The sequence below is a fragment of the Arachis hypogaea genome, chromosome 13 (genome assembly GCF_003086295.3).
Source record: "Arachis hypogaea cultivar Tifrunner chromosome 13, arahy.Tifrunner.gnm2.J5K5, whole genome shotgun sequence".
Lineage (NCBI taxonomy): Eukaryota > Viridiplantae > Streptophyta > Magnoliopsida > Fabales > Fabaceae > Arachis > Arachis hypogaea.
Genome location: NC_092048.1, coordinates 4,355,396 through 4,378,735, shown reverse-complemented (window position 1 = coordinate 4,378,735; position 23,340 = coordinate 4,355,396). Strand labels below are relative to the sequence as shown.

Here is a 23,340-nt window from a genome sequence, read left to right as displayed (position 1 = left end):
ATAAATTTAGTGATATTTAAATTTAGCTATGGTATTTATACTATACTACTATTATTGTCTTTTCTAAATAAATTACGAGTAAATTTTAAATTTCAATCAATAAGTTGAGTATAAAGTATAAACATAAGATATAAATAAGAGATATAAAATTATAGACAAAGATATTATATTTTAAGATATTAAATTAATATATTTTATATTGTTTAAAGACGTAATTATTAATAAAAATATAATTTATTTTTTATTTTTATTATTTTTATTAATTTTTTATTATTATTTTTTTTTCCAAAATTTGTTGTGTAAAAAACCTAATAGATTAGTCTTTCACAATTTTTTTAGATTTGGATCCTCTAAAGTTTAAATTTTATTTTAGAGATTAAAATGTGATCTTTTATTCTTAAATAGTTTTTTTTTATATTTATTCTTTGTTCTATCTATGAAATAAATGATAAGAGATCATATTTTATTTTTTAAAGTAAAATTAAAATTTTAGAAGATTAAAATTCAATTTTTTTATATTTAATTGATCAACTACCTAAATTACACGATGAAATTAACCCCTCCTATGATTGAAGGTGTTGGCGATCGAGAAAATTATGGCGCCATTGAAGAGTATGGAGAAAGAGTATCCTCTCATTGATTCTCACTTTCAAAGCTTTTGTGCTTCTCACGCCATTTTCTCCCGTACTCTTCACTTCCTTCCCCCAAATTTCACTTTTTTATTTCTCAAATGCACTCACTTGCTTGCTTGCTTACTCAATCTTCCACTTTGATTTTCAGTTGAAGATTTCCTCCTCTACGATCTCCATTCATTAATCGCTTCCGCAGATAATCACTCCTCATCAATCACCTTCAAGCAGGTTTATCTTCTTTTTAACAAATAAAAATGAAAATAAAATCTGTTATTGAATTGATAAAATTAATTTTTTTTTAATTATTTTGTAATGTGTAGGGAATTGATCAGCTCCTGTCAGTGATTGATACTCAGCTGCCACCATTGATGAACGGGTTGCAGCTCTTGGAAGATGCTGAATGCAATAAGCGTCTTTTGCCCACTGGATTCAAAGGGTACTTACTTTCACTTCAGTCTCTAGGTTACTTTGATTTTATGTTATGCTTATGATTATGCCTGGTGTTAGCAATGCTGGAATTTTAGTGAGATGTAAGTGTATTTGGTTAAGGTATAAAAAATCTGATGAAAATTTTTCATGGATGAACTTCATGTCTATTTTGACACATAGAACTCATCTAGGAACATTTCCTTCTGATTTTCATTTCAACTAAATATGTTCTTATAGGATTGATATTATATTTGGTTTCTAGTTTGGTGCAACGGTTGGTTGAAATTAGCACCCCTCAGTATTTAAGTCTGTTAATTCAGGATAGATGCTTTGCTTGGAGGAGGCTTACGTGCAGGACAATTAACTGAACTTGTTGGTCCATCCTCTTCTGGTAAGACACAGGTAAAAGCTACATTGTTGTCCTAAAAATTATAGCTCGGGTATATTAAGAATGAAATTATAAATAAGGTGGTTTACCTTGTCTATGTACATGATCCTTCTACTAGCACTCATATTCTTATTGTTATTGGCATCCACATAATGATGCTGCATCATCTCTTATTTGGTTGATATAATAATATAAATTGCCATCTTCTATTTCATGATATATTTGTTCGGTTCTTCTTTTAGGCTTGCCTAACATCTGCTTCAACAGTTGCAAAGAATGGTGGTTCAGTTATATACTTTGATACAGGCAACTCCTTTTCACCTCAGCATATTGCACATTTGGTTGGTCAGACCTCTGGTTATGTCATTGGCAATCAGGTCTCCATAGTTCCAGACTTTTTGTTATATTGTTTACCACTCTGTGTTTGTTGAGTGGCCGTAAAAAAGTGTTTTAAGTTGTTTGTTTGTCAGGCTGAACCAGGACCTCTGCAGAAAGTAATGGAGAGGATAATATGCTACTCAGTGTTTGACATCTATCAAATGTTTGATGTGTTGCAGCAACTGAAGATAAATTTGAAATCTAAGGTACTCATTGACAGGAAATTTCTTGCTTGAATTAGTTGGTTGGTCTAGTATTTTTCTATCAAATAAATGCCTACTGTATATCGGCACAGATTGTTGAACCAGATCGTCGCGTTCAATTGCTTATTGTTGATTCAATCTCTTCACTGATCACCCCCATCCTTGGGGGCAGTGGTCCTCAAGGTACTCACTACATATCAGCATGCAAATTATCTTCATATGCTTACTTTGAATGATGACAACATGTACCTATTTTCTTTCTTTATATTTACCCCTTTATTTTCTCCTGTCTATCATAGTTCAAGTTGAACTACTATTTTTCTTGTGTTGAAAATATGAAACAGCAAAAAATTAGGTAGCTTGCAAGACTACCCACATTTCTGATCATATGGATATGGTAACACATTCTGCAAAAATTTCTGATTTTCTTTTATATGACCGGCTCCCTAACGTGTTAATGCTTTTCATTTCTTTCTTCAATTCATAGAGTCCTACTTTTATGGTAATAAAATTCATAATCATAAAGCTTTTGTTGTCTTACTTATTATGGGCCATTTCAGGACATGCTTTGATGATATCTGCTGGGTATTTACTGAAGAAGTTAGCAGATGAGCATAATATTGCAGTACTGGTTAGCCTTTGCTTTCGTTCTGTTCCCTTTTTCCCTCGTGTAATTGGTATTCTTTCCAGCCTATATAAGTAAAACAACTAAACTATTATAATACTATTATACAAATGTTTTTTTTTTTTTCCGTTCTTATTATTCATTTTATAAATGGTACTTGTAGTTTTGGTATGAACTCATATAATTGTCTCAAAAGTGCTGGTGACATAGATATTATCTTATTTGCTAAACAAGTAAACTTGCCTACAAGATTTATTGGGGCAGGAAAATAAACAACTAGACAAGGGTTGATTCATGACTGGTCTCATTCTTATTTAAATATTGAAGGTAACAAATCATATGGTGGCTGGAGAAGGCGGTACGTCCAAACCAGCACTTGGAGAGAGTTGGAAGAGTGTTCCACATATACGGCTCTTGCTTTCTCGTGAATATGGTAGCAATGTTTGCAACGTATCAACACTGAAACATCCATCTGTGGTATGTTTGAGGCATGCATTATGGTTTGTATTTGGAAAAAAAAAAGGTTTAAAACTTTCCTTTTATTGCTAATGCTTCTTTAGGTTACTAGTTAAGAGAACCTTTTTATTAATAGTTACCCCATTCCATATTCATTGGGACTGCAATGGGTTTAATTCTTCTTTTCCTTCTCACTAATATTGTAGGAGTTTGTTTATTATTATTTTATGGAGTTATGTTTCAGGCTTCTGACAGGGCTGCTAAGTGTGTACTATGTATTTGTGACTGCTAATACATCTTATTCAAGATTAGAACTCCTTACTTCGCTGTATCTGTGAGTTCTTTCATACTTTATCAGAATTCAGAATCAGTTCTATTAAGGAAATAAGTGTCCATATCTTTAGACTTAAGTTGTCGTTTGCAGCACACTAAAATTCTAAAACAACGTTCTTGTTTAGTATTACAAACATACAGTATATATGCTCACATAAATGACATATCCACTTTCATTGCAGAAAATACAATAATCACATATCACTTCATTGCATGTAAGAGACCCTAATATGCAAGATAAGCTGTGAGCTGCACCAGAGTCTCAACTCCATCAGTATTATGTTGCTGACCATTGACAGGGAAAGTCTTAATAATAGCAAATCCCTGAGCGTTAACGTACTTTCCCGTGCCTCCAATGATTGCAAGTTGTGACTCTGAGACCTGTGTTTGGTGCACACCAAAGAAACTGATGCTATCTGCATATCCATTCTCCTCAAACTTTGCAGTGAAAGCCATTACCTGGCTGGTCCCATCAACTGAACTTGCCACATAGAATCCCTGTGCTTTCCCCACTAAACCTGACCCCAACTCTTCCCCCTCGGTTAGTTCATCATCGAACACGGTCATTGTCCCAAACATCAGCTTCTCCAGTGTCATTCCTTCAGGGAGCTGATTGACATTTCCCACCGAGAAACCAACCCCGTTATTGTTACCATTATTTCCATTGTTGTTGAAGACACTGGCTGTGGTTCCGCCGAGGCCTGTGAGGAAAGGGAGATTGTTGTTGTTAAGGAGTCCAGCGTTGTTGTTGTTCTGTGGGACACCAGCATTCAGGGGAAGGTTTGCACCGTTAGGCTTCGCAAAGGCAACCTGAGCATTGAGTGCAGGGTTGGTTACAACTCCGGTGACAGCTCTCGCAGAGGGGTTTGAGCCCCCAAGGATTTCATGCATGAAGAAGGAGATTGTGGGGTGATGATCATCAAGAGCAGTAGGGGTGGCCGCTGCTGCTGCCGCTGCTCCTGCAACAGGTGAAGGTGTCACCAATGGCGCAACAGGGGACACAGCAGAATCAGGCTCTTGTGGTGCAGTGGATGGTGTTCCTACCCCATCATCAGCAATAAGGATTCTGGTTGATGTAGTTGAAGTGGTGAATGCAATGACTATGCTTGCCAGCAACAGGATTGTGGCATTCATAGAAAGAGATTCAAGCTTTGCCATTACTGGAACGAATATTTGCTCTGATAGTTATATTTTGTTGTTATGCTTTGATGAGATGAGATAAAGGGTCATGAACACGAAGGGTATAAATACTCAAAAGACTTGTATTCTCACACAGTTGCACGTAACAAAAATGGTGGAGTTGATGAGAGGAGTGGTTGATGATTGCACTGAGCTCATTCTCAATTTTTGTTGTAGCAGTTAGAACTAAACTGCACGTATATTCCATTACTATAATACAATACAATTAGCAAACTTAGAGATATATAAACAATGTGTCATAGGAAATTCGTTATTGAACATAACGCTAAGGCAAAATGTATTGGAAATCATTTAATATGACTACTTTGAAAACAACCTTTAACTTCCTATTTGATTTATATAGTAACATTATTTACATATGTTCTTCAAACTTCATGATACAAATTTGGATATCAACATACACATATATCATCAACCTCTTTGAACTTCAAAGGGGTTGTTTCTATACATTATATTTCATATTGCAGCTGAAATTAATATAATTAATCTCGTAAATTAGATATGCCCCATGATTACTGAATGAGCTTTCTTTAAGCCTTTTGTTGATAATCGGGAATGAAAATACTCTAAGCAGGTTCTTAGCGTTAAAATACACATGAAAAGTGAGAAGTGATGCTTTAAACTAGCAAAGAGTACTAGTAGTTAGGATGTTCAAATTCAAACCGATCCAAATTAAACCGCTCATTCGATTCAATTTAAACCGAAAATCAATTAAAACCGTACTAATTTGGATTTGATTGGATTCTATTTTTTGCAAACCGGTGGATCGGATTTCGGATCTACTTTTCATAACCGATCCAATCTAATCCAAACCGCACAATGTGCTATAATATTATTATTTTACTATTTTATTTACAATTATATTTATAACATGTTCAATTTGTTATATATTTTTATATTATTCATGTATTATTATTATTTAATAAATATTTTATATTCAAAATGTTATTTATTTATTTATTTTAACTAACCTATAATTTTTTTTATTGTTATGTTATCATTAACTTTTTAAGATATTATTGAGACTTGTTATGTCATTGTTGATTATTTGAAATTTGATGTTGAGACTTGTTATATGTATTTAATTTTTTTAATTTACAAAACTGCAAATCCAATCCAATTCAAACCGCTTAAAATTAGATTGGATCAGATCGAATTTTTTTTTTAAATCATCCAATCCAAACTGCACCGCAAGTAACATTAGTGTTCGGATCGGATGAATTTCTAACTCAAAAGTCAAAATCGATCCAAACCGTACCGCGAACACCCCTACTAGTAGTAACATAATGTGAATGTAAATCTAAGTAATATGACTTGTCCTTTGATAGATCATAGATGACGCACACTTATAGCGAACGACTCCACCTTAGAGCAAAAGTGTAAACCTAAGTAATATTTAATCATAATAACATAAAATGAATCATAATAATAATAATATAAAATGAATATTATCGATATCAAATTTAACCGAAATCAGATATTAATAAACATATAACTAAATAACCTTTATTTGTGTATATTTGAATAAATATATTATATTAGTTTTAAGTATATAAAAGATAATGCAAATGATTTTGAATTGACGTGTCAAAAATAAATTTTTAGTATTTTAAAATGATGAATTATAAGAATATTTTAGTCATTTAAAAAATTAATACTAAAAGGAAATTTTTAGTATCTTAAATTTTTATTCCTAACATAATTAAATAACTTTAAACCAAGAAGATATTTTAGTTTTTTAAAATTAATCTTAAAACATTATTTTTGAGAAAATATTAAAAAGTCATATAGTATACTTTATCTTTTTCAAAATTACTCAAAAAGATATTTTATTTACTTCAAAATTAATTTAAAATTAATTTATAAGATAATTTATACTTTCTCTTTATAATATATTTTCAAAATAGAAACCTAGCGGATTTTCAACTTCCAGTCATTGATGAGAAACCTGCCAAACATTAACCTACACGGAAAATATTCTTTGTTTACTACCATCTAGATCTGCTATTTCATTAATATTTTAAGAGTTCTGATCTTTGGATTACCAAAATTTATTTATTTCAATTTGATGATAAAAAAAATGAAGAGTTAAATAAAGTATTAGTGTTTGATCACATCAAAATCTAGTTATAAAATTCGTTTGTTTTGAGGTATTGAGACAGAAATTAGGAGATTGAGCGAGACTCAGTATTATGTTTGTTGACTCAGAGATGGGTACTAAAATTTCTATCTCTATCTCAAAAATTTTAGTATTTTAATACCTCCAAAAAGTAGAGACATATGAGACTGAAATTTTTAAAGACAAAAGCTAAAACTTTAATAACATTTTATACTTAAAATACTCTATTTCAATTAATTAATTATAATTTTATCTTTTGTACAAATTAAATTAGAACTTCATTCTTATTTCAATTTCTGTCTCTCACTTTGTACCAAATACAATATTGAGATTTATTTCGGTCTCTGTCTTTTAGTCTCAGTCTTTCAGTCTCTATCTCTCTACCAAATGCTACCTAAAGGTTGGCACATGATATATGGTTAATTAGAATTATTCGTTAAATTACTATTTCTCATATTTTAACCACTCTTGCTTATTCATTATTTGTGTGTGCGTGATTACATTACCTAAATTTTTGCCAATCAAAGAAACAAAAAAATTCAACGTATTAATAATGGTATATAACTATATATAATTATATACGTCCCATCTATATATCAAGTCAAGTAAGTGGACTATTAAAGCCCCATGTTAATTAATTAGATGACCATGCATTCTATATACAGGCTTATTAACCTATGATATACGTTAACCATGCATTCTATAAATAGGCTTAACGTATGATATACCAACAAGGGTAGGTACAAAGGCAAAAGGTTAGGTAAGATTTTGCTTTTTAAGGTATGGATTGAAAATTTTTTTGTTTTTAAAATAATTTTTTTATTTAAATATTAAAATTTTAAATTAAATTATCCATAATAAAATAATTATAAAATATAAAAAAAATGTTTTTACTCCTGTGAAAAAAGAAAGGAAGAAGAAGAATGAAAAAAAGAAAAGAAGAAAAAAAATTGTTTACGATCTACTTCTATCTTTATTTTCGCCGCTATTTTCGTACAATTTTAGTTTCTAAGATAGGACGATTTTAAAACCAAGTTAAATTTTAGAGACAATTTTTTATACAAAAAAAGATTAAAAACAAAAATAATTTTCTAATTAATATTTAAAGACCAAAATCATAATTAACCAATGGGGAGTGGTAGGTAAACAATGACTATTTTAAACAATATGAACAACCACAAATCAAATGAAAATACACTACATCCTAATTTAATATTACTAATTAAATTTACTCTTTTAACTCTGTTAATTCACATTGTTTACACATTATTCAAAAATCTTATTGGTTACCTATACTTCTCCTTAACCAAAAAGCAAATTTCACCTCCCTACTCTTTCTCCATTATATATTATGGTTTCTATTATTCAACAAATTCATCAATCAAAACACAATCTAATAACCTAAGATGATTTCTCTTCCCATGATAATGGTAGCTCTTCTCTTCTCTCTTCTCTTTCTCAAAATGTTCTCTTCTTCCAAGAGAAACAAATCATGTTTGAGTTACCCTCCAAGCCCACCATCACTTCCCATAATTGGTCACCTCCACCTTCTCAAACCCTTAATCCACCAAGCCTTCAAAGACCTCTCACACAAATATGGACCCATTATACTCCTTAAAACCGGTTCGGTTCGGTTCGTAGTTGCAAGCAACCCATCTCTTGCCAAAGAGTTTCTCAAAGAAAACGAGCTCACATACTCTTCTCGGAAAATGAATATGGCTATAAACATAGTTACCTACCATGATTCCACCTTTGCTTTTTCCCCATATAACACCTATTGGAAGTTTATGAAAAAACTCAGCACCAGTGAGCTTTTGGGGAGCCGAACTTTGTCGCAGTTTCTCCCCATTCGAACGAGGGAACTCCACGGGTTCATTCGATCTCTGGCTGAAAAATCAATGGCTAATGAGAGTGTAAACCTAACCGAAATGCTTATGAAGCTCTCCAACAACATCATATCTCAGATGATGCTCAGCATCAAGAGTTCTGGGACAGATAGCCAAGCCGAAGAGGCTAGGGTTTTGGTCCGAGAAGTGACTAAGATCTTCGGAGAGTTCAATGTTTCGGACTTTTTAGGGTTCCTTAAGGTGTTGGACTTGCAGGGTTTCAAGAAGAGAGCCATGCAGATTCATAAGAGGTATGATGCACTGTTGGAGAAGATTATCTCTGACCGCGAGAATCTTAGAAGGAAGAAGAAGGTTGTGAATAAGGGTTGTGATGATAATGATAATAAAGTGAAGGATTTTCTTGACATTTTACTTGATGTTTCGGAGGATAAAGATTCTGAGGTTGAGTTGACCAGAAATCATATCAAATCATTCATCCTCGTAAGTCCTCAAACTAATTATAATTATCTACTATTTCATATATTAAAATATATAAAACTATGGACGATACGGATATGCCGACACGCGAATTTTAAAATCTTACATAATATGGGATACGTATACATATAAAATATAAAGTATTTTTTAAATAAATTGTAATGATATTTTAATATTTTATTAATATTAAAATATAAATTAAATTTTTTAATTATTTTTAATGTCTTATTTTAATTATATCAAGTATTTAAAATATTTTTTGTTTTAATAAATAATAATATATACTATATCTAAATTTATTTTAAGAATATATGTTAAAAATAAGACTAGACACTCTGACACGTGATGGCATTTTAGGTGTGTCCGGAGAAGAATTTTTTGTTTTTTATTAAGACATGGTTGGACAGGCGTATCGGACGAGTGTCGTGTCCGAAATGTGTCCGACACGCGGATACGGCAACTCAGCGAAGTGTCCGTACCTCATAGATATAAAACAATATATGTATTAATACAAAAATAAATATAATAATTGATTTATAATATTTTTATATATTTATATTGTTTATTCATATTATTTTATATATTTTTAATAAAATAATTGAATCAGTTATAATAAAATTATCAAACTTTTTACAAGGTGTTGCATGTAAATTTTTTTTAATAATAACAATAATATAAATATATTAAACATTATCTAAGTCAAAACTCAAAAGTACGAATGTAAGAATAATAATCACGTAATAAAAAAGGTGAATTTAATTTTAATGTATTAATATTATAAAACATTTTATCAACATATTATTTAATTATATCTATTTTTTTAATAACTATCCATGCGATTAATATAAAAGATATTTTTTATTGACATGGCGTTAAATAATTAAATACGCGTATAAAATTATTTCATACCGATAATGTATTAAAATTAAATTCTAAAAAAATTTAAATGATTGGCATTATTATTATTTCAGGATTATTTCACAGCAGCCACGGATACAACTGCAATCTCAGTAGAATGGTCAATAGCTGAATTATTCAACAACCCAAGAGTATTGAAGAAGGCACAAGAAGAGGTAGATAGAGTCTCTGGGAACCAAAGATTGGTGTGTGAAAATGACAATTCAAACCTTCCATACATCCATGCCATCATAAAAGAAACACTAAGGCTTCATCCTCCAATACCTCTTCTTATGAGAAAGGGAATCAATGACTGTGTAATTAGCGGTTACAACATCCCAAAGGGCTCAATATTATGCATTAATATTTGGGCCATGGGCCGAGACCCAACAATCTGGGACAGCCCACTAGAATTTAGGCCCGAGAGATTCCTTGAAGGCCAAGGGAATGCCTTAGATACCAAAGGACATCACTTCGAGCTGTTGCCCTTTGGTACCGGAAGGCGAGGTTGCCCCGGCATGCCCTTGGCCATGAGGGAGCTGCCTGCCATTATTGGAGCTCTTGTTCAATGCTTTGATTGGAACATGTTTGATTCCAAAGAGAAGTTGTTGGATCATGGAATACCTATCGATATGGATGAACGGCCAGGATTAACTGCTCCTAGAGCCCATGATCTTATTTGCATCCCAGTTGCAAGACTCAATCCTATTCCATTTCTACAACTGTAGGACAATATTATTAATTTGTGATAAATAAATATTTTTAAGTTATAGTTTGTATTTCTTAATTATTGTTAAAATAAATAAATAATTTTATATATAATAATTATAGATATTATATATATATATAAAATTATAACTAGATCTTAGGTTAAATAAAATAATTTTATGATATGGTCGCCCTAGCATTACTCTAGATATTTTTGTGTATATGTTTTATGTTGTTTCTACTGTTTAGAAAATAAAATTTCCTTTTGTAAAAATAATATTTCTATTTAAATATTATGAGTTTTGGTTATTTTAATATTAAATTCAGCACAGTTCAGGAGACATATAACATCAATTTTGAGGTATTTTATTCTTCTCTGGAATTACACTTTTTTGGAGAAATCTTGTACTTGAATTATTCCTTCCTCGTGCATGTGACAAATTGTCCGCAGTTATAACCTAATTGATCCGAAGAAAGTCATACAACAATTAAAATGTAGATTTTGTTCTAACCAAACTGATGTGCATAATAATAATGAGATGATGACTGCACGCAACATTTAAAGATGATAACACCATCCAATATTTTGAATTTCCGGATATACAACTTAACCTTGACTAACCAAGTTCGGTTTTTGGTTAAATAAATGTCGAAAATTTGAATCATGATTTGTATACAGTAATTTATTAATGACTAACACAAGACACGCTCTTAAATAAAACTCAGATCCACAATAAATTAATCGTTTACTTGTCGAATTAAAAGATACTATAAAAAAAAAACTTAACCTTAATTAAAACAAGGTGGAAACTCATGTGCAGTCGACTTCACGTGAAGTTGATATCTGAGAGCGTTAGATGATTTGACTAATTTGACTAAATTTTAATCCAATGCTCTCACCTATCAATTTCAGGTGAAGTCGACTGCACCTGAGTTTCCACCTTAAAACAAACATGTTTATACAAATTAAATACTTAACTCAACTCTTGTTTATTTTCACAAAGAATAACGAATAACACAAGATCTTACCAAAAAAATGAAGCCTCTTTATCCCCTAATCTTATTATTTTGGGACAATAAGAACTTTTTTTTGTTAAAAAATTAAATAACATAAATTAATTTTGTAAGAGTAGTTTTGTTTGAAATTTGCATGAGATTTTCAATCTCCATAATGTTCTTTCCAATAACACTACGCTACTACTATCATCTTTATCCTCATCATTATAACATTTACTTCTATCATTTTACTGTGCAACTATACATTATTAAGTTATTATTAAATTATCTCTTCTACTATCAACGTCAATAATACTAATACCGTCAACATTGTCGTTAATTTTTTGTTAGATGCAATTCTTTTAGAAGGTTTTCGTAATGCAATTATGTTTTCTTCTTGCAACGTAACATTATTTTTTAAAATAATTTTTCTTGATTCAACCACCATCTGTGAATTATATATTTTTCAAAAATAAACATATTAATAATTTGTAAAATTTAAAATTTCATAAATTATAAATTAAATTTTACATAATCAATTATTATTATTATTATTTGACGAATTTAAAGAAACGTGTTATGTCCAAAATAATAAAATCAGAGGTCAAATTTTTTTTTTTTTTGGTGAAAAATCGAGTTCTCATATCTTTAATTTTGTATATATATATATATATATATATTTAATTTTTTTCTAAGATACCCACCCAAGTGTCATTTTAGTATCTCGCAGGGGAGGGGAGTGGAATTTTCTATATATATATATATATATTTTGTTAGGATTTGGTTGAATTAGTCCCACATTGCTTAGGATAGCAAATGGAGTGGGTGGCCTAGGCTATAAATATGAGGCTAAGTTCTCCATTTATTTTTGCACCAGTCAGAAACACTTTAAGCTTGTATCTGATTTTTTCTTTTCATCTGTACTCTTTGATTAGAGAGTGTTGTGAGGTGTAGTTAGATATTTGCTTTGAGAGAGTGTGAGTGTACTAGGGTGCCGGTGTTAGAGAGAAAGAAGTCTATGTGTTGTAACAATTTTCACATAGTGATATTCTCTGGTTGTCATTTGACAACGGCCGTGGTTTTTTCTCCGGTAATTAGAGTTTCCACGTTAAATTCTTGTGTTGTGATTGTGTCTATTTTATTTCTCTATCAAAGGTGTTTTCTCAAGGGGGAATGGTGTCTTATTCCCAACACACACACATATATATATATATATATATATATATATATATATATATATATATATTGATTTTTACTCCTTAATTTGCCAAGCTTTTTTGTGTTAGTTGGTGTCATCCGTACGTTTGATATACGTTATCATAATATGGTCCATTGCATTTCTTATTCTTGATAATATATGCATATTATTTCTTTTTTTTTTTTACTTTTATATTGTAATAAACATTTATACACAGAAAATTTAAATAAAAATTTTTGAGCAAATCTTTTATTGTAATTTGATGCTATTTGAAGACTCTTAGTTTTTTTTGCCCCGGGCTCTTCTCAATTCAAATTTTTATGTTTGAAGTAAAAGTATAAATTAAAATTATATATAATTCCTCGCTCATGTCAATTTTATGAAATTAAAATATAACAAATATTTTTTTTTCTTTATTTCAAAATAATTTTGGTTCAAACCATAAATTACCAATGGTAATACACAATAGAGAAATATTATAATACTATGCAATTTTTTCTTTGTTAACATAAATATTTTAATATATTAACCATATGAAAAAGAATTAGGGGCGTGGCATTATTATATTCAATATACACATCCTCGTTTTCATTGTGACAACACATTTACATAAAGAAAAAGTATAAGAAAATAATAAGAAAGAAAAAAATATAAAAAAATAATAAAATATTAAACAATATGAATAATAGAATATAAAAAAAAATATCGCGAGACAATAAAAATATTACATATACATGCATATTGTCTATAAAGATATGTAGTTGAAGAATTGGAAATTTTGAATCCATGGAAAGAGCATAAATTTAAACCTTTAAGATATTATTATTATTATTATTATTATTATTATTATTATTATTATTATTATTATTATTATTATTAGTTTTTACACTCTATATACATGCATGATGATAATACAAATAAGCTAATATATATGCACTGTTTAATATAAGAAAAAATTCAAGTATTAGACGCTATATATCATATTTTAATTTTAATCAAAATTGATTTTATAAAACGAAATTTATAAAGTCAAACATTGTTAGCACATATGGTTCTTACATATAGTGACGGAAATCTAAAAGTTTAGGAAAACTTTGTTTTTCAATTTTTCTACCGCTATTTCGACTAGTTTCGTCACTAATAATTATATACTGACGAAAATAATGAGTTTTTTTATATTATAAATCTATGTGTGATATTCAATGATATTTTAGTAGTATTATGTTTTATCCTACTATGAGTTTATTTCAATTTTTTGATAGGAACAAAATGTCATCGATGTTTTGTGAGTGGGTGATAATTTTTTAATAAAAAAAATTGTCGATGGATTGTATTAAAATTATTTTTTTATTTTATTTTGTACAAAATATCAGTAACGTATTGTATATTTCACGCTAGAAAGAGAGATTCCATCAGTTACGTGTTAGTTATGCACAAAAAAAATATTATTGACGTTTTGTTCAAAATGTTGTCGACATTTTATTGCAGACTATAGTGATGTGGATGGAAAAATAGCGATGACGTCTTTGGTCTTTCTGTAACCATAAAAAATCTCTACAACGACATCAAATACAATTTTTTGCCATTTTAGTGGATTACACCAATTTCGGTCTAATGCTAAAAACAAAAATCCAAAAAATAACCTGTAACCAAAAACTACCAATAATACAAAAGATTCTAATGATGTTTTTATTATTGTATTTAGAGATGGCTAGGTAGCTTATCAAAACTTTTTTTTTTTAAAGATAACTTTCTAAAACCCAAAGCACTTATGATAAATCAAACTAAAAAATTGTTTTCAAACAATAATAATTGTATTTGGTAAATAATTTTTAAAATTTAAAATATGTATATAATAGATATAAATATTTAAAAATTAGATAATTGTAATATATAAAATTATATTAAATTTCTTAATTTTAACAAGTATTATCTAGCTAATTTTAAAAATATCCTCTCAAATATCTAAAAAACACTCGTAACTTTCAAAATTAAAATTACAAACACAAACAGTTAACCTATTTAATTTATTAACAAATAACTGTTTGATCACTAAAATTTATTATTTTTTATTATATTTTTAGTTATTAATTCAATTTTTAACAAAAAAAATGATTAGATATTCACTTGAATTTATTGTTTTTGGCTATTATTTTTAGTTATCAACTCAATTTTTTTTTTAATTTAGTAATCTAACAATATATGTTATTAGTTCACACTTTTAAATATTAATAAATAATTAATAATAAAAAATAATAAATTTTAATAATTTTTTATTTTTATTACCTAAGCATACGTCAGAAATACATCACCATCGCGTATTGATATTTTTGACAATACCAATTAAGACAGAATTGAGAGGTGAAAAGAGAGAATTGATATTATTTGTATGTGGTGTTGGTAGAAAAGATAGAATTTGAGGCTTCGAGAGTGCGTGTGGGAGAGAGAAGTAAATATTATCTTATTCTTATAACTATCTTATACCCTTTTCTAATAATAATAATAATAATAATAATAATAAAATTTATTAAGATGTTGTCAAGTATTTATTTTTTGTCTTATAGATACCTAACTAATATTCTAATGTCTTATCTTAAAAACAGAAAAATATTTCATGACATTTTAATATATAAAAAATAGGGATAAATATAATTTTGGTCCCTAACGTAGAGGGCAAAAATCGATTTTGTCCCTGACCTTTTTTTCGCTACAAAATGGTCCATAAGGTTTCAGTTTGTTTTAAAATCGTATTTTTTACCAATTTTATTTTTTTTATTACCAAATTACTCCTCATTAAAAAATTATAAAATAAAATAAATAAAAAATAAATAAAAATGAAAGGAAAGAAAGGGATATAGAGAGAATCGGGGGAGAGAAAGAAGGGGGCGCGAGAAAGGGGGTGGGGTGGGGAGGGAAGGGAAGCCGCACCGCCGCACTGCTATACCGCCGCACCGCCGCCTGTGATTCGCCAATGCTCCTCCTCCTTGCCCTCACCGCTTCTTCTTCTGTGAACTGGATTTTTTTGTAGAATTTCTGCATTTTTTATAAAATTTGTTGTGGAATATCTATAATTTAATTTTTTGTGATTTGGCTTAAATTTGGAATATTGTTGTTGCTGAATTTGTTGATTATTGTTCAAAGTGCATGTTGCTTGAATTTCTTTAAAAGAAGATGAAGAAGCAGAACAAGAATAAAAGAGGAAGAATTTTAGTTTTGAATTTTGTTGATGGTTCTGAGTTTTGATTATTCTGATTTTCTGAGGTGGGGGTGGTGGTGGGTTCTGTTTTGAGTTTTGTTGTTCTGATGATGATGATGATGATGATAACCATGATGATAATGGTGGTGGTGGTGGTGGGTTATTGTTTATCTTGGACTTCTGGTTGATTTTGGAAAAATTTCTGATGATGATGATGATGATGACCATGATGATACCGGTGGTGGTGGTGGTGGGTTCATGTTGGGCGTAGGCTTCTGTTTTGGTGGTGGTGGTGGTGGTTGATTTTTGGGTGAAGGGAGAAGGGTATTTTTGTCCAAAGATAATTTTAAAACAAACTGAAACCTTGGGGACTATTTTGAAGCGAAAAAAAGGCCGAGGACAAAATCAATTTTCGGCCTCTACGTTGGGACCAAAATCATACTTATCCCTAAAAAATATTTAGAAATAAATTTGGTAATAGCTGCTAGAAATAAGAGACCAAATTGAAGAAAGTGTTTTGTGTATTATTCTGTGTATTCAAGTTGTCTAGAATTATACAATATAAAAAGGTATTTATAGGTACTAAAAGAATTATAATAATAAAGACGTAATATTCTATAATAAATATTCAGATATACTAAATAATTCTAATTAATCCTAATTGATCCTAATTATATTCTAACATCTTCTCTCACTTGAGTTTGAAACTTATTTAAAATAATGAAATAAAGAGAAAAAAATGCAGAAACTGATAGAACAGGTTCAGACGGAACTGCCAGAAGGAAGCACAGATGGAACTGCCGCTTGTCTGAAGGAAGCGCAGACGGAACTGCCGCTTGTCTGAAGGAAGTGCAGATGAAACTGCCAGATGTATGAAGGAAGCGCAGATGGAACTGCTGCTGTCTGAAGGAAGCGCACACGGTGGAACTGTCACTGTCTGAGAGAAGCGCAGGCGAAACTGTCGAAAGAAAGCAGACGAAACTGACACAAGAAAACACAAAGATAAAACTGCCACAAGAAAACGCAGACGAAACTGTCACAAGAGAACGCAGACGGAACTGCCACGAGGAAAGTAGACGGAATTGCCGAAAGAGAGCAAAAACTATATGATTTCTTCATGAGAATAGGAAAATAGCAGATGATATTGGTGTTTGATCATTCGACTCGGAAAGACACAAAAAGGAGAGAATGAGCTAGTCGGTAAGGTGAAAAAGCATCAAAGAAGTGACAAAAAGAAAGGGAAAAAAAATGGCACGGAAGAAAAATATGAAAAATACGGTAATTTCAACCGAAGAAAAAATAACCTGTCCTCTTCAAGGAGGATACCATGACTCTGATACCATGTTAGAAATAAGAGACTAGACTGGAGAAGTGATTTGTGTATTATTGAGTATATTCAAGTTGTCTAGAATAATACAATATAAAAAGATATTTATAGGTACTAAGAGAATCATAATAATAAAGACGTAATATTCTATAATAAACATTCAAATATACTAAATAATTCTAATTAATCATAATTGATACTAATTATATTCTAACAATAGCAATTAGCAACCCTCTCCTATCCCTTTATATATAATAAACATAACCGTCATAAAATGCATTGCCAAAATAATTACTTGTATAATGGTAACATGTTCACTTAAAAATTTAATAGCAACCTTTCTATATTCTAACAATTGAGCATAGTATAACATATACCACATCAATAAATAATAATAGGAAGTTACGAATTTTGTAATATGAGGGCTGCTACACATACAAGTCTTTTTGGCTTACAAGTCTTACAAGTTGGCACAAGTCCAACAAAACACACGCATTACACTCCCACATTCAAGAGTAAATAAACGCATGTTATTCAACCACTTCCTGTTTCCAAAGCGTACTACTCACCATGCATTATGAACGACTCTTCTTCTTCTTCCTCTATGAAAACGAGTTTCTTGTCAAATTTGAAGATAATGGAACTACAGAAATACACCCAAACGATTACAGAAATACACCCAAATGATTACAGAAATACACCCAAACGGTTACAGAAATTCACCCAAACAATTATAGAAATACACCCAAAGGATTACAGAAATACACCCAAAGAATTACAAAACTACACCCAAATGATTTAAGAAATACACCCAAAATTCGTTGAAGTACACCTTATGCATAATTCAGAACTCTTTCTCTTTCTCCTCCTCATCATCTGCTGCTTCTTCTTCTTCAAAAACGATTTCAGAGCTTGATGCAAAAAAATAATGGAAATCGAGAATAACGAAGAAAGAAAACAGAGAGAAAAATACGTAAATGAAGAAGGAGAAAGAGAGGGCAAGAAACGAAAGAAAGGAAGAAGAAAAAGAAGAAGAGAAAGAGGAAGAATAACGTGCAGCAAGAAGAAGAAGAAGGTGCAGTGAAAAAAATAATAGAAATCGAGAATAATAAAGAAAGAATACAAAGAGAAAAGCACGTAAATGAAGAAGGAGAAAGAGAAGACAAGAAAGGAAAAAAAAAGAAAAAGAAAAGCACGTAAATGCTTCTAGGTTCTTTCACTTTTTTATGCAAAATGATTAAGTTAATATACAGTTAATTCAATATTTATTTTACGTCATACTCTTCTGGTGATTCATGGTGAAGAACCGAGCATGTTGAACTCTTTGAATTTTCAAAACATGGACAAAAGTGTTAAGACAATGATAGCTAAGTTTCTGTGAGTTGTCACTACACCATAGAATTGTGATTGTGATTGTGATTGTAATCATTCTAATATTCTCTAGTACGCAAACAAAATAATCTAGTTGACATAATTAAAAAAATCCTATGCAAAATAGTAAAACACATATTAAAGCTATCAATATTAAAGTTATCAACATGGATGTGTGTCACTCAACTTGCTAATTAGACTTTAAAAAATTACACACGTCAAATGGAGCATAAGATAATTGACTCTAATTGATGATTTGAGAAATTTATAATTGACTCTAGTTGATGATTTGAGATAATGAAATTTTTTAATAAGTATTCATTAATTAAAATGTAATAAATTTTTTTAAGTAGTTTACATGCATTGAGAATTAGTTAGTAATATTTAATCCGATTATAAATACTGATAAATAAAAATATCAATTAAAAAAAGTAAAAAATTGATTGTAAAATTATTTTTTAATCTTAATTTTGAAAATTGAGTTTATAGTTTAAATTAAAATTCAGAATTTAAATTAACAATTAGAATTTAAAATTTAATATTTAAAATTTATAATAACAATATAATTAAAAAATTGATTGATATTTACTAAAAATTATTAATTTTTTAATTGAACTCAAAGAACTAAAAATAAGAATATAACAATAATATCCCAAACTGTCAATATTATATACTTTAGACTATTATTGAGTCTGATTTAGTGTGAAACTTGTTAAAAGATATGACAATTTTTTAAAAATAACTTATATGCAATATGTCAAATTTAATATTTATAAGTATTTAAAATATACAAAAATATTTATAATAAAATATAATAAATTAAAAATATTTAATAACTTTGTTAATGATAAAAAAAATTATTTATATATTTATTTATATTTTTACAAGTACGGATAAGCCAATAAAACTTATCAAGTGAGTTTGAATCAGGCCTATTTTATAACATGTTAGGTTAGGCTAGGTCAAGTACAAATTAGATTGTAAATCTCTGAAAGACCACCTGACTTATTTTTATCCCTAATTATTCTTACTCGAATTTGATTTTTTTTTTTCGTTTAACTTTACAGAACAATTAATTTTTTTCTATAATTATTTACAGTGCATTACATTCATCAAGTTCTATCTCTAATTGTATTTATTGATCTATATGTATTTATCAAATATTTACCTGTACTTAAATATTTTAATAAATTTTAATATATTTTATAATTTCTTTATTTTCTCACATTTTCTTGCAACTTTTATATGATTTTGCTATGTTCTTATTTTGTTTCAATCAAGTTTTAATATTTTGTTGCTGCAAAAAAAGATCAACAAAAAAGATCAACCCCTTCTTCTATAAAAAAAAAAATGCTAATTTATATAAAATTATTTGAAGTGTTTTATTTAATTTTTTTAATATTAATTTTAATTTTTTATTTATTCTACTAAACTATATTTAATATTTTTATTTTGCAGGTTTTTGTAAGTCTTTTATTCTTTTCATAAAAAAGTAATAATAATATTTTTTCTTTTTATATTTCACATTTTTTTATATTTTCATTATCCTTAATATTTTTTATATAATTTATGAAATATTTATTTTTTTACTTTATTATATATAAAATTTTTATTATTTTTTTTGTAAATTAAGTTGAGTTAAATTTTAGGTGCTATTATGCATGATTAAAACTTATCATTTTTTATTCTTCCTTGTTTATGTTGTTCACTATTGCTTATATGAATAATTTGAAAAAAATTTGGTGATATCAAAAGGGAGTTTAATTTATGTGGTGTAATAGTCTAAATTTTTAATTAATTGAATTGTATAGTTATATACCTAAATTTTAGATACTTGAATATTTTATTATTCCAATTCATTGTAAAAAATAAAAAATTATATTATTATACTCAACAAAAAAAAAATCTTTTATTTCTTTTTAAAATAATTCTTTAATAACATTTCAAAAATTATTAAATTATGAAGTCTTAAAATAATGAATTAATATGAATATAACATATTTTGTGTTTTTCTCTATTAAATTTATCTAAATAATTAAAAAATTATTTTATATTATTTTTCAATAATACATCACTATTTTTTACTATTCAACTCGATAATAATAATAATAATAATAATAATAATAATAATAATAATAATAATAATAATAATAATAATAATAATAATAATAATAATGTTTTTTTATTAATAAAAATAGGGTAATATATTAAAAATAAAAAAATAGCATAATAAATTGTGTAATGTCTTTTCAACCACTAATTTAAAAGATAACTCTCCTCGAATTTTCAATCTACTTGCCATTTAAAATTTTTTTTCTTCTTTTTTTTGCTCACGATGTCATTGACATTGATGGTAAGTTGGTAACTTCTTCACAACTCACTTATTTAGGGTCTTTGCATCTAATACAACATGATTTGATTTTTTTTTAATTTTCACTATACTGTATAACAAAACAAAATAATAAATCAAATTCACCTTAAATCCATGTAAAACTGGCCTACAGAAATCAAAATAATAATTGGATTCACTGCCAAAAAATAGAGCCTAATACTTCATAATCCCGTTTGAGTTTAAGCATTCCACTGAACGGTCACTGCAAAATAAAATAAAATAAAATAAAATGACATTTATATTATGATGATTTTAAAGAACCGTCATAATATTCGAGTAACTTCGTCTATGTTATATTTGCGGTACATAGCCAGTCCCAAATCCGGATAAAGGATGAGGGTTGTGTTAGATCTTCGACAACCAACATAAAAACATAGTCGAATTCCCATGACATGAATCAAAGACATTATTGCGCTAAAGTTAGGTCGTTGCTTGGAAGCAACACGCTATATGGCTCGAGTACGGTGTCAAATGAGCAAGAGCCGCTGCATCAGTACTCGGATGTAGTATTAAATGAGTAAGGGTTCCGGCGTTTTCGTGAACGGACGAGGGTAAATAAGCTAGTTCACAAAGTAAAAAGTAAAGGTTGGAGCGAAAGAAGGTTAAGATTTGGAACATGAAACATAGACCCTCTAACACGAAAGTCTATGGAGGTGGTGGACACTATGATAAGGAGAAAGATTAACATTATGTGCCTATAAGAAACAAAATGGATTGGTGCGAAGGCAAGGGAGTTGGATACTTCTGGTTTCAAATTTTGGTATACAGAAAAGGTGAAAAATAGGAATGAGATTGGTATTATTGTGGATAAGCAGTGGAAGAAGGACGTAGTGGAGGAAGTGAAGAAGGTTAAGATTTTAATAATTATAGCGGGGTAGTTAGAATTCAATTCTTTACTACCCGCAGATAAGAACAGAGCGAGTTCTATAAGGATTATTGTAGGGCAGAACGGAATTTGGTAGGACCAAAATCCACCTCAAATTTCCTATCTGTCCTATTGCCACCCCTAAATAGGACTAATTACTGCCATCACCACTACCACCATACATTTTTCTCATCTTTTTCATTATACATTTTACTTCTATAATTTTTTTTGTGCAACCAGATCTTATTAAGTTATTATCATCATTATCCCTTCTACCATCAATGCTAATAATACCAACACCATCATTATTTATTTTTTGTTTGATGCTATATTTTTTTTATTTGGATTCTCTAAATTTTAAATTTTACTTTAGAAGGTAAAGTACGATTTATCACTATTTATTTTATAGGTAGGATCAAGAAAAAACATGAAAGAAAAAGCATTTAATGGTGAGAGATCTCACTTTATTCTCTAAAGTAAAAAATTTAAAATTTAGAAGATCCAAATTTTTGTTATTTAGAAGGTCGTCGTAATGCAATTATATTTTCTTCTTGCAATATTACTTTTAAAAATGATATTTCTTGACTCAACACATATAAATTATTTTTTAAAAATAAACTTATTAATAATTTGTGAAGTTTAAAAATTCACATATTACCAATAAAATTTTACAAAATCAATTATTATTATTATTTAACAATTTTTTTTTAAAAGTCGCAGTATTTTTTTTTTTTAAAATTGCGTTGTTCTTCGTTCATGAAAATAGATAGTAATCGAGTAAGCTCTTTAATTTTGTATATAACTATATATATTGATGTTTGCTCCTTAATTTGCCACGCTTTTGCGTTAGTTGGTGACTTGGTGTCATACGTACGTATGATATACGTTATCATAATATATATATATATATATATATATATATATATTTTACTTTTATATTGTAATTAATATTTATACACAGAAAATTTAAATCCAAAATTTATTAGCAAATTTTTTATTATAATTTGATGCTATTTAAAGAGTCTTAGCTTTTTTTTTTTTTTGCCCTGGGCTCTTCTCAATTCAAATTTTTATGTTTGAAGTAAAAGTATAAATTGAAATTATAATTCCTCGCTCATGTCAATTTTCTGAAATTAAAAAATAACAAATATATTTCTTTTTCTTTATCCCAAAACAATTTTGGTTCAAACCATAAATTAATACCAATACACAATAAAGAAATATTATAATATTATACAATTTTTTCTTTGTTAACATGAATATTTTAATATATTAACCATCCTCAGCTCGTTCTCGTGAACCC

The 23,340-nt window shown here is 28.8% G+C and overlaps 3 protein-coding genes across 4 annotated transcripts; 2 read left to right on the top strand and 1 right to left on the bottom strand.

The window, feature by feature from the left end:
- The first annotated feature begins 529 nt into the window (after positions 1 to 529).
- LOC112736590 (DNA repair protein RAD51 homolog 4) lies at positions 530 to 5,001 on the top strand. 2 transcript variants are annotated; one of them, XM_025786106.3, is made up of 11 exons: positions 530 to 684; positions 781 to 860; positions 953 to 1,068; positions 1,382 to 1,463; positions 1,692 to 1,826; positions 1,920 to 2,033; positions 2,123 to 2,213; positions 2,591 to 2,661; positions 2,983 to 3,132; positions 3,356 to 3,445; positions 3,627 to 5,001. In XM_025786106.3, exons 1-10 carry the CDS (start codon positions 597 to 599, stop codon positions 3,401 to 3,403), a joined length of 975 nt encoding a protein of 324 aa, XP_025641891.1. In that variant the 5' UTR covers positions 530 to 596; the 3' UTR covers positions 3,404 to 3,445; positions 3,627 to 5,001. The 2 variants fall into 2 exon arrangements, with proteins under 2 accessions (XP_025641891.1, XP_025641890.1); XM_025786105.3 differs by lacking the exon at positions 3,627 to 5,001 and having other exon boundaries at positions 2,983 to 3,440.
- Positions 3,462 to 4,602, bottom strand: LOC112736592 (dirigent protein 25). Its single transcript, XM_025786107.3, has one exon. The coding sequence runs from the start codon at positions 4,600 to 4,602 to the stop codon at positions 3,670 to 3,672; it is 933 nt and encodes a 310-aa protein (XP_025641892.1). The 3' UTR covers positions 3,462 to 3,669.
- Positions 5,002 to 8,152: 3,151 nt separating the features above from the next.
- Positions 8,153 to 10,809, top strand: LOC112736589 (cytochrome P450 93B16). The gene is made up of 2 exons (XM_025786104.2): positions 8,153 to 9,090; positions 10,059 to 10,809. The coding sequence occupies exons 1-2, from the start codon at positions 8,170 to 8,172 to the stop codon at positions 10,710 to 10,712; spliced, it is 1,575 nt and encodes a 524-aa protein (XP_025641889.1). The 5' UTR covers positions 8,153 to 8,169; the 3' UTR covers positions 10,713 to 10,809.
- The last annotated feature ends 12,531 nt before the right edge of the window (positions 10,810 to 23,340 follow it).